The 12,350-nt window shown below is 49.7% G+C and overlaps 1 protein-coding gene across 1 annotated transcript in view; it reads left to right on the forward strand.

Annotated features, from left to right (window-relative positions):
- Nucleotides 1-11,458, forward strand: part of ASCC2 (activating signal cointegrator 1 complex subunit 2) — a 40,477-nt gene extending 29,019 nt beyond the window's left edge. Inside the window, exons 16-22 of the mRNA XM_011373348.2 lie at nt 1,968-1,989; nt 2,492-2,529; nt 4,925-5,018; nt 5,092-5,222; nt 5,769-5,868; nt 7,140-7,219; nt 8,504-11,458. Coding sequence (XP_011371650.1) covers nt 1,968-1,989; nt 2,492-2,529; nt 4,925-5,018; nt 5,092-5,222; nt 5,769-5,868; nt 7,140-7,219; nt 8,504-8,675 — 637 coding nt within the window. The 3' untranslated portion in view covers nt 8,676-11,458. The remainder of the gene's footprint in view (nt 1-1,967; nt 1,990-2,491; nt 2,530-4,924; nt 5,019-5,091; nt 5,223-5,768; nt 5,869-7,139; nt 7,220-8,503) is intronic.
- The last annotated feature ends 892 nt before the right edge of the window (nt 11,459-12,350 follow it).

Genomic DNA, 12,350 nt, shown 5'->3' on the forward strand with positions numbered 1-12,350 from the left:
TTTGGTATTCTTAGGTGGTCTCCCATCCAAGTATTAATCAGGCCCAGCCCTGCTTAGCTTCTGAGATCAGATGAGATTGGGCATGTTCAGGGTGGCATGGCCATAGACAGAACGTATTTTATTTTAAGGCCTTTCTTTATACTGCATTTTTAGTTTGTGTCCTTCCTACTTTTTTCGGCATTAAAAGTTCATTCATGATTTATTCATTCATTCAATAAATATTTGCCCAGTGCTTAAGGCCTTCTAGGCTCCGGATTTACTAGGTGTTAGGGATGTAGTTGGGGCAGGGAGGGTGGATGAAACAGACACGGCCCCTGCCCACGTGAAGTTTGCACTAATCGGTCAAACAAACAGTATAAAATTGCAGATATAACAGGTACTACAAGGTGAAGGTGTGCAGACTTCTGAGCCTCTGGCAGGGGCTTCAGTCCAGGCAGGAAGGATCCTCTGAGGAAATGATATGGGACCGAGAGTGGAAGGATGAGGAAGGGTCAGTTGCACAAAGGGAGAAGGAGAAGCTTTCTAAGCAGAGTGAACAGAAGGGGCAGTGGCCCTGAGGCCCTGGGGACCATGATGATGATCCCTTTAGCCAACATATTTTATGTTTTGGAAAGATCACTTGACTTTGGAATGGAGACTCATGGGCATGACCGAGAGTTGGTGATGGTAGAGAGGATCACATAGCAGAGACACTGTGCTAAGTCCCCCAGAGTTCTCCTAAATGGTGTTGGTGTATGAAATCCAGATATCTGGGCACTGTGGATGAGAATAGTCTCCCTTCCCCCACCCCTGCCCCCGTTATATAGATGGAGACAATGAGGTTCATACAGGGGTGAGGACTTGCCTCATTCTTATGATAGGAGCCCCAGTGACAGAATTGCAAGCTGCTGCTTCAGTAAGAGCCCTGTGCTATTTCTCCTCCCTAGGGCCGTCCAGTGCTGGCCAAGGGCTTGGGGAGCAGGCACAGGGCAGCTGTAAAGCCATCTGGCTGGTTGGACAGGAAGTAATTGTAAACTGCCTAGTCACACACATTGCAACATCCCCAGATCCTAGGCCAGGGATGGTATCCTGCATCAGTGGCCACTGTTCCAGGCAAGAATGACCTTCTGCAGCTACTGCTGTGGGGAGAGGGGCAAAATGAGGAGGACCGTGCCCCTGCTCATAGAGCACTCCAAGCTGCCAGGCAGAGAGAATGGGTGGCAAATATTTACTGAAATCATTGTGCTGGGTAGCCAAGGGCTGGAGATTGCAAAGAGGCAGAGCCTCCATTCATGTATTCATTATTTACTCATTCAGCAAATATTTATTAAGCGATTTACTAGTGCCAGATCCTGGGCAGTAGGGAGACAAGGTGAATAAAGTGCCCAGAGCTCACCTTTAAATGACACAGAGACCGTGGGAAAGACTTAGACCATTAAATAAGCAGTGACAGAGTGGGAGAGGTGCTAGGTGGAGCATACGGCGGCCTCCTAATCTGAGTAAGGCAGAGGGCCCTGGGCCCTGGGCCCGGCCCTCAAGGACCACAAGAGGAATTAAGTAGTGCAAGGCAGGTCACACTTGAATTAAAATGTGTGTGTGTGTTAATAAATCAGGTAGGATACACTCAGTGGCTCAAGAAATAAGGAAATCTGTTTCCTTGTATGACAAGAAATTGCAAGGTAGGGCAGCCTAGGCTTGGTTAACCTGCGTGCAGCCACATCATCAAAGATGCATCTTTTCCATCTGTTGGAGCTGGTTGCCTGAAGGCTACTTGGTGGCTGCTGCTGTTGGAGCCACAACCTCCAGAAATGACAATGCCAAGAGGAAGTCTGGGCCAGGTCTTCCTGTATCTCTCTTAGACACCAGGAAACCTTTCTCAGAAGTCTCAAGATTTCTTCACATCTCACTGGGGAACTGGGTCACAGGGCTGAGATCCAGGGCACCAGGAGAAGGGGAAAGGGTAGAAGGACCTGAAAAAAATGAGGGTCCGTTAGGAGTGAGGATGAAGTAGTGGGTGGCTGTTGGGTAGACATCAAGCACATGTGCTGCACGTATATCATAGCTAAATGAAGGAGGCAGTGAGTATAAGGCGGGGGTCCCATAATGTCTTTGGACTTAACAGTGGTGCACTGGAAGATAATAAGTGTTCTCCCCCAATAAAGGTTCTATGGCCAGAAAAGTCTGTGTACTCTTCCTCTAGGAGAGTCACGGAGCACATTAACAGCTCTGACAAGCCCTACAGTAAAAGAAATAGGATTCACTTTGTTGAGCCCAGCAGGTTGCAGGTCTACTTCTACTTATTTTACTTCACATCATCCCAGCTCAGGAAGTAGCAAAGCAGACTTGAGTCAGGAGACCTATGTTCAGGCCTCCTGCTGGTAGAAGATGTGTGACTTTGGGAAGGTTACTGTGCCCTTGGATCCCCTGATTCCTCACCTGGAAAAGGAAGAGTTTGTTGCCTCTGAAGGCCCTTTAGAAGTTCACAGGCGCCAGTTTGAGTTAGGCCTTGAAGGATAGGCTGGAGGAAGTGGGGAGGGGAAAGGCAGTCAGGCTTCAGGGAGCCCACATGTTCCCTGGGCTCACTGCCATCTTCAGGAGGCCAAGGAAGCAACCTGCTCCAAAGACAGTCTCCGAAGCCACTGCTGCCTGTATTTCCAGACTTGACTGAAGTTCTGGCCCTCTGATGGATCTTTTCCCAGCTAATTTTGCCCCTAATATTCTTTTGCTTCCTGACTCTGAATGAGATCCTGGGGCCAAAGCTGCACCTCCCTAGATGGGATAGACAGGGTGCCTAGGGTGCCAAGTTCCACTGTCCTTAGCTGTGTCCTCTGCAAGTACCTGGCTCGGGCTGGTGGAGTTAGTCAGGCTTCTCTTTCTGGCCCTGCCAGGGAGCCACATAACCGGAGATCACACAAGTGCAAAAGAACCACCCTACTTTTCAGAACTTGGGACAGTGTGGACCAGGGGCCATGGGATATAACAGAAAGAACAGTGGCGCCTCTCATTTAGCCTTAGTTCCCTGGCCGAGCACACAGGTCCTCGCACCTAGTAGGCCCTCAGGAAATGTGTGTTGAGTGAATGGTTGTGCTCCTGCCAATGGCACCAGCCACTTAGAGAAGCTTGGGCCCTTTCACTTCCTCCCCACCTTTTTTCTCTCCAGCCCCCAACTTGGCAGAGAGCCAGTTAAGAGCCAAGGTCACAGTCACAGGCCTGCTTTCCTGATGTGATATGAAAGATTCCTGGGGACTGAGATTTTTCCCTTGTCCAGATCAAATGCTCCCCTCCTCATAGAGCCTCCATTCCCCCTTCCCCAGACCCCTAGCTGGACCCCCTGAGCCAGAGTTTATTCCTCCTTTCTCTGAGTTTCGAGGGCTTGCTTGCCTCCATTTAGTACATTTCATGTTAGCTACCGTTTGCCTATCTGTCACCCCTGCTAGAATGTGATTTCCGTGAGGGCAGATTCATATTTTACTCTTTTCTCTGTCTTTCCCAACAACTCAGCCTTACTACCCTGCCTAGCACACAGTAGGCCCTTAGTAAAAACTGTTGAAGTAAACCCTCACCAGCCACTCTGGAGGCTGCTGTCCTGACCTGCCCCAAGCTCCCAGGCAGACAGCCGGACAGACTCAGGCGCCTGCCCCTCCCTGCACCAAAAGCCAGTTAATAGAAGATTTTTATGGGAGCTGCATATGGCTTTGTGTCTTTTTTTTTCCCCTTACTCTTGATACATTCCAGAGACTTGATTTCATAGCTAAGCTGGATTTTCTTGCCTAGCATCTCATATTGATTTTCTTCTGCAGGGCTCAAAACTACATGCCATTCCACAGGCCTATGTGTCTGACAAGCCAGTTGTTGTTGTTGTTGTTGTTGTTGTTGTAGTTGTAGTTGTGTTTTTGACAGGCCAGGTTTTTCTACAGATTTGCAAAGCCGTGAGTCAGGAGGCCTGAGTCCCCACCGCAGCTGTGCCACAGCTTACTGTGACCCCAAGCAATCCCTCCCCTTCCCTACACTGCACCAGAGTTTCCTCACCTGTGATGTGATGAGAGTTGAACTTTCAGCCTCTTTCTTCCCATGCAATCTGACATGGAAGATTGAACATAGAACAGGTAGAAAGCCACTGTAGTGAAGTGGAGGTAAAAGGAAGAGGCTGGGACCCCCTCCTCATCCCTAACATCCCAGAGAGCCGCTGGGGCTCTCCTGAGCTCAGTAAGAAAACCACATGTGGTCTTGCTCTTTCTTAAATGTTTCTTTTAAAAGACTCAAATAACCCAGGGTCCTCCTGGGAGTCACCATTATCGATTGGGGGGTGGAACTTTCTAGTACCCTCTCCGTGCATTTACATACATGGATATATATGTGCCTGTAGGAACAGATAGTTGGTCTGGTTTGCTTTCTGCTTTTTATACATATGGAATCATATTGTGTGTGTTCTTTTGTAGCTTGCTTTTTTCCTCGGGAATAAGTCAGAATTTTTTCTCCGTCAGCACAAATAGATCAAAGCCATTCTTAAGAACTGTTGCACGGTGTTCTGTAATACAGATGTGGCACAGGTCATTTGGCTCTTTTACTGGTGATGGATATTAGTTGCTTTCTATTTTCTCTGTTACAAACTATGTTGAAAAGGAAATCCCTGGTCAGACCTCTGGAAGCACGTGGCCAGCATTTCTCTAGGGTGGATGCCTCGAAGGGGGATTTCCTTGTCAAAGGGTGGGCACGTTTCAAGTTCTAACAGCTGCTCCTGGGGTGCCCTCCAAAGTGGCACATGGCACCAGCAGTAGGGAGTCTCAGCTGCCCACACTCCTGCTAGTGCTTGGTACCGGTTATCCCAGTTTTTGGTGGCCTGAGGGGTGAAGAAGTGAGCCAGTGATCTCTCCAGGCCCTCACACTCCACAGCCTTCAAAACCTGACGATTCCCCTCTCCTTTGCTGTTCCCTCTCAATGCCAGGAAGGTGGAGAATACACGGAGCCTGCTGAACGACAAGCGGGAGGTGGTGGCGCAGCGGCAGCGCTACGAGCAGTACAGTGTGGTGGTGGAGGAGGTAGGTGTCCATGCTGGGCTGGGGAAGCTGGCTGGCCCCTGGGCCGCACTGACCCACACTTCTGCCGTTGCAGGTGCCGTTGCAGCCAGGTGAGGGCCTATCCTACCACGGTGATAACTATGAGGATGAGTACGATGATACATACGATGGCAACCAAGTGGGCGCCAACGATGCTGACTCGGATGATGAGCTCATCAGCCGCAGGTGAGGCCATAGTTTGGCCAGAGAGTGGAATTCCAAGGGCAGAGTGGCTTTCGGCCCATGGGGCTCTCCCGTAGCCTCTTATTTATACAGATGGAGAAGCTAAGGCCCTGATCACATGAGCAAGTCAATGGCAGAACCAGAGTCCAAACCCAGGCCTCTTGACTCCTAGTCTAGTGCTCTCTACACCCCCAGCCATCCCCTTGGCTGGTTAGTCCAACCTACCCTCAGTGAGCCAGCATTAATTTGGTTTTATGTAGTAGTTTTATACTGTTCTTTTTAATTGCAGAAAACTTTTCCCAGTGGGAAGGTGGAGATTCCCCAATGCAGATAAAAACAAAGCTGGAGACCCCCCCGCCCTGAGCTCAGTCTTTCCTAAGCCCCCATGTCAGACTGTGGTACCCTCAAAGAATTCGGGTACTGGAGCAAAGCTGACTTGAAAAGCCCTCTCTATTGGCCTCCTCTCACCCAGTCCAATTCCCTACTCCCAGAGGCTCTCTCTCCAGGTTTAATCTAGTCTTTGATCTTACTTTCTCTTTAAACCCTTAGGCCCTTCACCATCCCTCAGGTGCTGAGAACCAAAGTGCCCAGAGAAGGGCAGGAGGAGGATGACGAGGAGGAGGAGGAAGCTGAAGACGAGGCCCCCAAGGTATCTCCTTGGCATGTGGCAGATGAAGGGGAAGATGCAATTCTGAAGGGTGAATTGGGAGCATTGTGCACTCCCTTCCCTGTACCTGGCCTCAAGGCAGCCCCAGCATCGCTGCCCAGGAGAAGAGAGGCCCCTCTGAGCCCAAGATGTCTGCTTAGATTGCTGCTGGCTTAGAACTCACCTCTGCTGCCCAAGGGATGGATCAAAGGCCAGGCCTTGAGCTACTGGATTTATTAGGCCGAGGAGCCTGGGGGCCAGAAGGGGGGCAGCTGTTGGCTGCCATGCCCAGGATGGCAATCTTTAAAATCAGAGAGGCTTCAGAGCCCAAGGGCTCTTAGAGGTCATCTGGGCTGGAGAGTTTGAAAATTGTTTTTTAGCAGGTAAACTTTACTTCAAATGAAATTTTAACTAGAACCTCAACATATAAAACAAATTAAAATGTTCAAAACTCAGGTTAAATGGATGGCAGCCTGGGACCCCTAAGTCCCCTCATGCCCTCCCACCAGGGTGACAAATTCCGATGTGTGTTGTCTGAGTGATTGAGTAGCAGGTCGTGGTGGAGACTGACCCTGGTGGTGGGCAGCACACACGCCCTGTCCAAGGGGCCCCTCAGCATAGCGTAGGCCAGAGCTTCTGGGGCTTTTCCTGCTCCAAGATTTTTTATAAAATATTCCAGATTTTTTGTGAAATATTCCAGTTTCAAACTACTTCTACTTGTTTTTTGTTTTTTGTTTGTTTTTAATTGTACGATCCACCAAAGCCTGTCGTGTTCTTTAGGTCACAGTGATTCATTTCATTCTTGCTAGTCCAGGCTTCTTTCCCTCTTGGAACAGAAAATGGTCCTCCAGAATGGGTGCTCCCACAGCATGTTGCTGGTCGCACCAGTGTGGGGGACAAGTTAGCTTCCAGGGGCGACTCTCTTGGCTTTCAAGGCCCTACATGGCCTCTCATGGTGGCCATCCTGGCCTTGCCTGCATTGCTTTCATTTGTCATTGTTATGCTCCAATGGATCACCATCCCTACTCTGCCTATCCCAGAAGCCTCCGTCCCTTTTGCTGCCTCTCCCTAGGGGAATTGGTGGAAAGGTTGGAGGAGGAGGCTTCTAGCAGAAACCTTGAACCATAGCAAGCACAGTTCCATTCTTGGGCGTCACCTTGCTATGCTGTGGTTTCCCAGACCTCCTGGCCTGGAGGCATAACAGGTCTCAGTCAGGCACAGTGGCTTAGGGAAATAGGGCGACTCATGAGTCTTTTCTCCCCTTTCCTCCACAGCCTGACTGTTTTGTGCAGGACCCTGCAGTGCTGCGGGAAAAAGCAGAAGCCAGGCGCATGGCCTTCCTTGCCAGGAAGGGGTGAGCATTTAAGAAGCTGTTTCTAAAGAGAGAGAGCCCATCTGGGGAAGGCCCAGTTAACCACCAGGAAGCCCACACATAAACTCTAAGTATTTTACATGTATAAATTTATTTCTCACAACAACCCTATGAAGTAGCTACTATTATCATTATCTTCATTTTACAGATGAGGAAACTGAGGCCCAGAAATGTTAAGTAACCTGCCAAAGGTCACACAGTAGCTGGTGGAGCAAAGATTAAGTCCAGGTGGCTCAGCTCTGGGGTCTACACTTGTAACCATTACTTGACAAACACTCCAAGGGATTATCACCCAGTGTGGGAGCCTGATGGGTCCACAGCTAGCTGGCGTCAGGCAGAATGTAAAATGCAAGAGAGCCCAGACAGACACACATGGCTGAAAGAGCCATGATAAGGACAGGGGCACTTGAGTTGGACCCTTAAAGGTGGAAAGAGTACAAAGGAGTTTGTCATGTGAGGGCAGAAAGGCAAGAAAACACAGGTGTGGCCTTTGGAGGGGAGCTGGGAACACATAACCAGAGACATTTGTAATTCATCCCTCGTCCCAGAGAGGAAATGGTCCAGAGGGGCCAAGGACCTACCCGAGGTCCCTCCTCCAATTGAAGGCCAAAGCATGGGTGGAAGCCAAGTCCTCTGTTCTGGCCTTGAGACTCCCACAGCACTGTCCACTGGGTGCAGGAGGAAGTGGGCAGGAATTTAGATCTCATTCTAAAGGCAGTAGGGAGCCACAGAAGGTTATTGAGCACGGGGCAGCACAACTTTGACTTCTCTTCCATCCCAACCCCCTGATCACAGAGCTCTGGGCAAACCCAGCAGTTGGGATGGTCTGAAAAGGTCCTAGGTCATGTCTGTGAGTGAACTTGGTTTTGAAGCCAAGCAAGGCCCTGTATAGAATGGGAGTATTATCTCATCTGTAACATGAGGCCTGGGGTTGAGAAGGGAGCAGACCCATCCCTGAGCATTCTTCCTTTCTTTGTGTGGGCTGCAGTTAGCCCACTAGCTGGTCCTTCCTCACAGCTTCACCAGGGTCCCATCTAGAGGCAAGGCTCAGAGAAGAGGATTCATCAGGCACAGGGCTGGCCGGAGCCCCCAGAGCCCTGCCCCTGCCGGGTTCCATTTCTCTTTCCATTGGAAGTTGGGACATAGGTGGCCTGGCCTAAGCTGTGTGTCCTTTCCAAGGGACCTCTGAGGAAGGCTGTGGGCTTTTACTATCAGAACTTCTTCTGGCTGATGGGTTCTCTTGGGGATGGGTTATTCCTCCGTCAGGTACCGGCATGACAACTCGACAGCAGTGGCTGGTAGTCCCCGGGGCCATGGGCAGAGTCGTGAAACAACCCAGGAACGCAGGAAGAAGGAAGCCAACAAGTCGACACGAGCCAACCACAACCGGAGAACCATGGCCGACCGCAAAAGGAACAAAGGCATGATTCCATCCTGAAGCCGCCATGCCAGGACCAGCTGGGAGGCAGTGGTGCCAAACCCACCAGGCTGCGTTTCTATAGCCCGGGGCCTCCTCACCAGGTGGTCTCCTGCCAGGGTCCCAAGTTCAACTCAATCCCTCAACAGCCTCAGCTTTGCAGCCCCTGAGAAGGCCACCTCGTTGTCCACCAGCCAGCCGTGAGCGCCTTCTTGTAGAACACACAGTGCCTTATCCCACAGTGGAGAAACTCCTGGGCCAGTGAGCAGGTGAAAGGGATGGGGACAGAGCGCCAAGGCAAGCCCCGCAAACCTGTGCAGCAAGACACCACTTCCCTCTTTCCTTGGACAGCAGGAAACCTGTATATTCCAAAAAAAAAAAAAAAAAAGGCCTGCAAATAAAGTTTTTGACCCTTTTAAGCAATCATCCATGATGTGCCCATGACCCACTTACCCTGTATCCCATTCTTCAGTGACCCCCACTGTCTGGAGATGAAGCGGGCAGGATGGCCATGATCTTTTCATTAACCTTTTGTGCTTGCCTCTTATTGCAACTCCTCCTAATGTTGCTCTGCCTTGCTGTGTGTCCCTGAGAACATCGCTGCCTCTCTGAACCTTCAGTGTCTGCTTATGGAAGAAAGGATTCAGCATGTGAAGCCTTGCAACCCTGTCTATTATCTCCTTCAGTCCCCACCACCTACACCGGAGGAGGTAGGCACTATTGTCCGCCCCAGAGTACAGATGAGGAAGGTACACACTGAGAGCTGAAGGTGCCTGCCCAGGCCACAGCTAGGGAGTGGGATAGCAGGGGTGGACACTCCGTCTGACTCCTGGCCTTTATAAGGTCCTAGCCCCTGTGAGTAATATCATCTCCATCTCAGCTGCCCTGAGGACCCTTGTCCAGCAGCAGAACCAGTACTGGAACTCAGTGCCTCCTGGTTGCGCATACATTCTTAAATCCTCCAAACTCAAAGGGTCGGAGACTAGAAGAAACAAGTGAGGGTATTACTGCCAAGCCCTGTTGGAGCAAGTGGGACGCGGGCCTAGTTCCTCAGAGCCCCCTCCCAAGCGTGGCCAACTGGCTTCTAGAATGACAGCAGCTGCCAGGCATCCCGATTCCCGCACCCCCCTGAATGTTACTGAACAATGGCAGATCAGCAGTGGGGCATTTGCTGGGATGATCCAACCCAGCCTGGCCTGTAGTCCATCAGTAGAAGCCAGGGCCCCTGCCAAGCTGGACCTTGACAAACCATCCTAGACACTAGCACAATTTATTTGCATGTGGTTAGGATGAGCATCTGAAGCAGCAAGGCAGACAAGCACTTGAAAAATTGGTTTTGTTAGGTCAGCCTGCACAAGTGAAAATCAATAGCAATTCCTCTGTGTCACGCCAGTTCTTTTGGTGTATTAGCAATGTGGAACAGATGTGGGGATGGTACCCTCCCCTCATGCTGCAAGTTAACAGATCAGGCCTGGGGTCAGCCATCCTGACAGGCAGCAGGAAGACTGTTTTCTTCCTAGACGCATTTGCCAGAGCAGGGGCAAGAGCCGTTCTTTTCTCTGTCACTGTCTCCTCAGACCCAGCTCTTGTCCCTGGAGCAAAGTAAGGCGAGTCAAGGAAGCTCCTGGGCTTTACTTGCCTTACCTGTTACCGTTCATACAGCCCTCTCACCTTCACTTTGTCATCTGTACCTCCAGACTACCCAGAGTGGTGTTCAGGCCTCATATTAGCTTCCTGGTTTAAAGGACTTGAGAAGAGAGAAGTGATTTTTTTCAAATTTTCCAAAATGTAGTGCCAGGTCAAATTTAGTCTCCCTTAAGGAACTATGTGTTTGCTCATTTTGGACCTTGAGGGCACCCTTTCAGGGATGCTTTGAAAACAGCTCAGGGGTCATCCCGAATGGTGCTGGTAGGCACATCCCTTCTCCTCTTGGGGCTTGAGTTTTCCCATCTGCAAAGTGGGTACGTTGGACCAGATGGATGGTTTCCCCTTGGTGCCAATTAAATCCTCTAAGGAGGTCCCAAGTTTTAAGACAGGCAATGGCAGAGGTGTTATAAGCGAAGTGGGTTGGGGTCTCTGAACCCTGCCCACTCGATCACTGGGGCCTACCACCACCACTACTGTTCCTAAGTAGGAATTTTCCAAGTGCCTTCTCTGTACCCTGGCAGAGAATGTGACTATCACAGGCATTTCCCAGGAAGCTTTTAAGACCTGTGCGTCTGAGAGGACTTAATACTTGTCTTTGTTTCTAGTCCGTGAGTGGCAAGGGTGATAAACATGTTTGTTTGAACAGTGCTTCTATGAGTGGGTGGACAGAGCCTGTCATTATTTATAAAAGGAAGCCCAGGAGCCCAAAGAGTGACTTGCCCAAAGCCCATTGCAAGTTAGCAACAAAGGAACCTGGATACAGATTCTTTCTGAGTGGCTCCCCTTAGCTCGGTGCAGTCTGGAAGAGCAAATGGTTGTGAAGAATGCCTGTCCCTGCCACACCAGGAGCTCGGGGTAAATAATACAGGAAGAAGACAAAAATAAAACCCACCAAAAATGCGGTGGGGGGGCGGATTATGGAGCTCCCCCACCCCTTTAAATGATGTCAATGAAAATTTGCTAGGCATCTGGGAAACTAAATATTCAAGAATAATTTTTTTTAAAGAATAAATTTGAATATATGATGGTCATGCACCCTGATTGTGAAAATGTTAGAAAGATTTTGCATACAGACCAAATCTGGAAGGGAATGTTCATAAATGAAAATTATGGAGACCGTGATGCTATGTAATAAGAATAAAAGCACTTACCAAGTACTTGCTATGGCCAGAGTTTCTGCTGGGCTCTTTCTTTGCATTATTATCTTGTTTAATCTTCACAAGGTAAGTACAAATGAGAAAATCGAGGTACAGAGAGGGTAGGAGACCTGACCAAGCAAGGTCACACATTTAGCAAGTGACTAAAGAGGGATTCAGTCCCAGGATTATCTCCAAAGCCCACATTCTTAACCTTTACGCTGCCTGCCATCTCTTTCCTCCATGCCTGCATCCTTGGTACTGTTCTTACAAAGAAAGAAAAAAATACAAGGAAAATAACTGTAGGACAGGAGGGTGGGAAATCCCATTTCATCAGGCCAGGCTGATGGGATTCCAGTTGAATGTTAGACCATTTGATATTGTCCCACAGATCTCAGATGCTCTGTTCCATTATTTTCACTTTCTGTCTTCGAATTAATTTATCATTTCCTCTGTGCATCCAGTCTGCCATTAAGCCCACTGAATAATTATTTTTGTGTTCTGTCCCTTTTCAGGGGAAGTGGAGAAAAGGCTGGGGGTAGAGCATTTCAGCTGAGACAGGACAGTGGAGCTTGGGGAGCACTGAGGGGGCCAAAAGGCTAGGAAAGTCAAAGGGTCCAGGGTGCATGTGAAAGGAGTAGAAGAGAGAGAGTGAGCCCAGAGTTAGGGTCATAGGCTAAGCTAGGCTGTGGCCTAGACATTTGTCCAGAGCAGCAGCTTTCAGTGTTTGTGGTCTGCCCTCAGGGCTTGCAGCATAGGCGGTCAGCCCCAAGGGAGGCGAGGACAAGTATATCCACTTGGCACACATTTACCAAGATCTGCTAGGTGCCAGGCGCTACACCAGGCATATGTGAGAAAGACCCAGGCCTTACCCTCATGAAGTTCATCATCCAGTGGGGATCTAGATGTTAAG

This window comes from Pteropus vampyrus, unplaced genomic scaffold, assembly GCF_000151845.1.
Source record: "Pteropus vampyrus isolate Shadow unplaced genomic scaffold, Pvam_2.0 Scaffold223, whole genome shotgun sequence".
Lineage (NCBI taxonomy): Eukaryota > Metazoa > Chordata > Mammalia > Chiroptera > Pteropodidae > Pteropus > Pteropus vampyrus.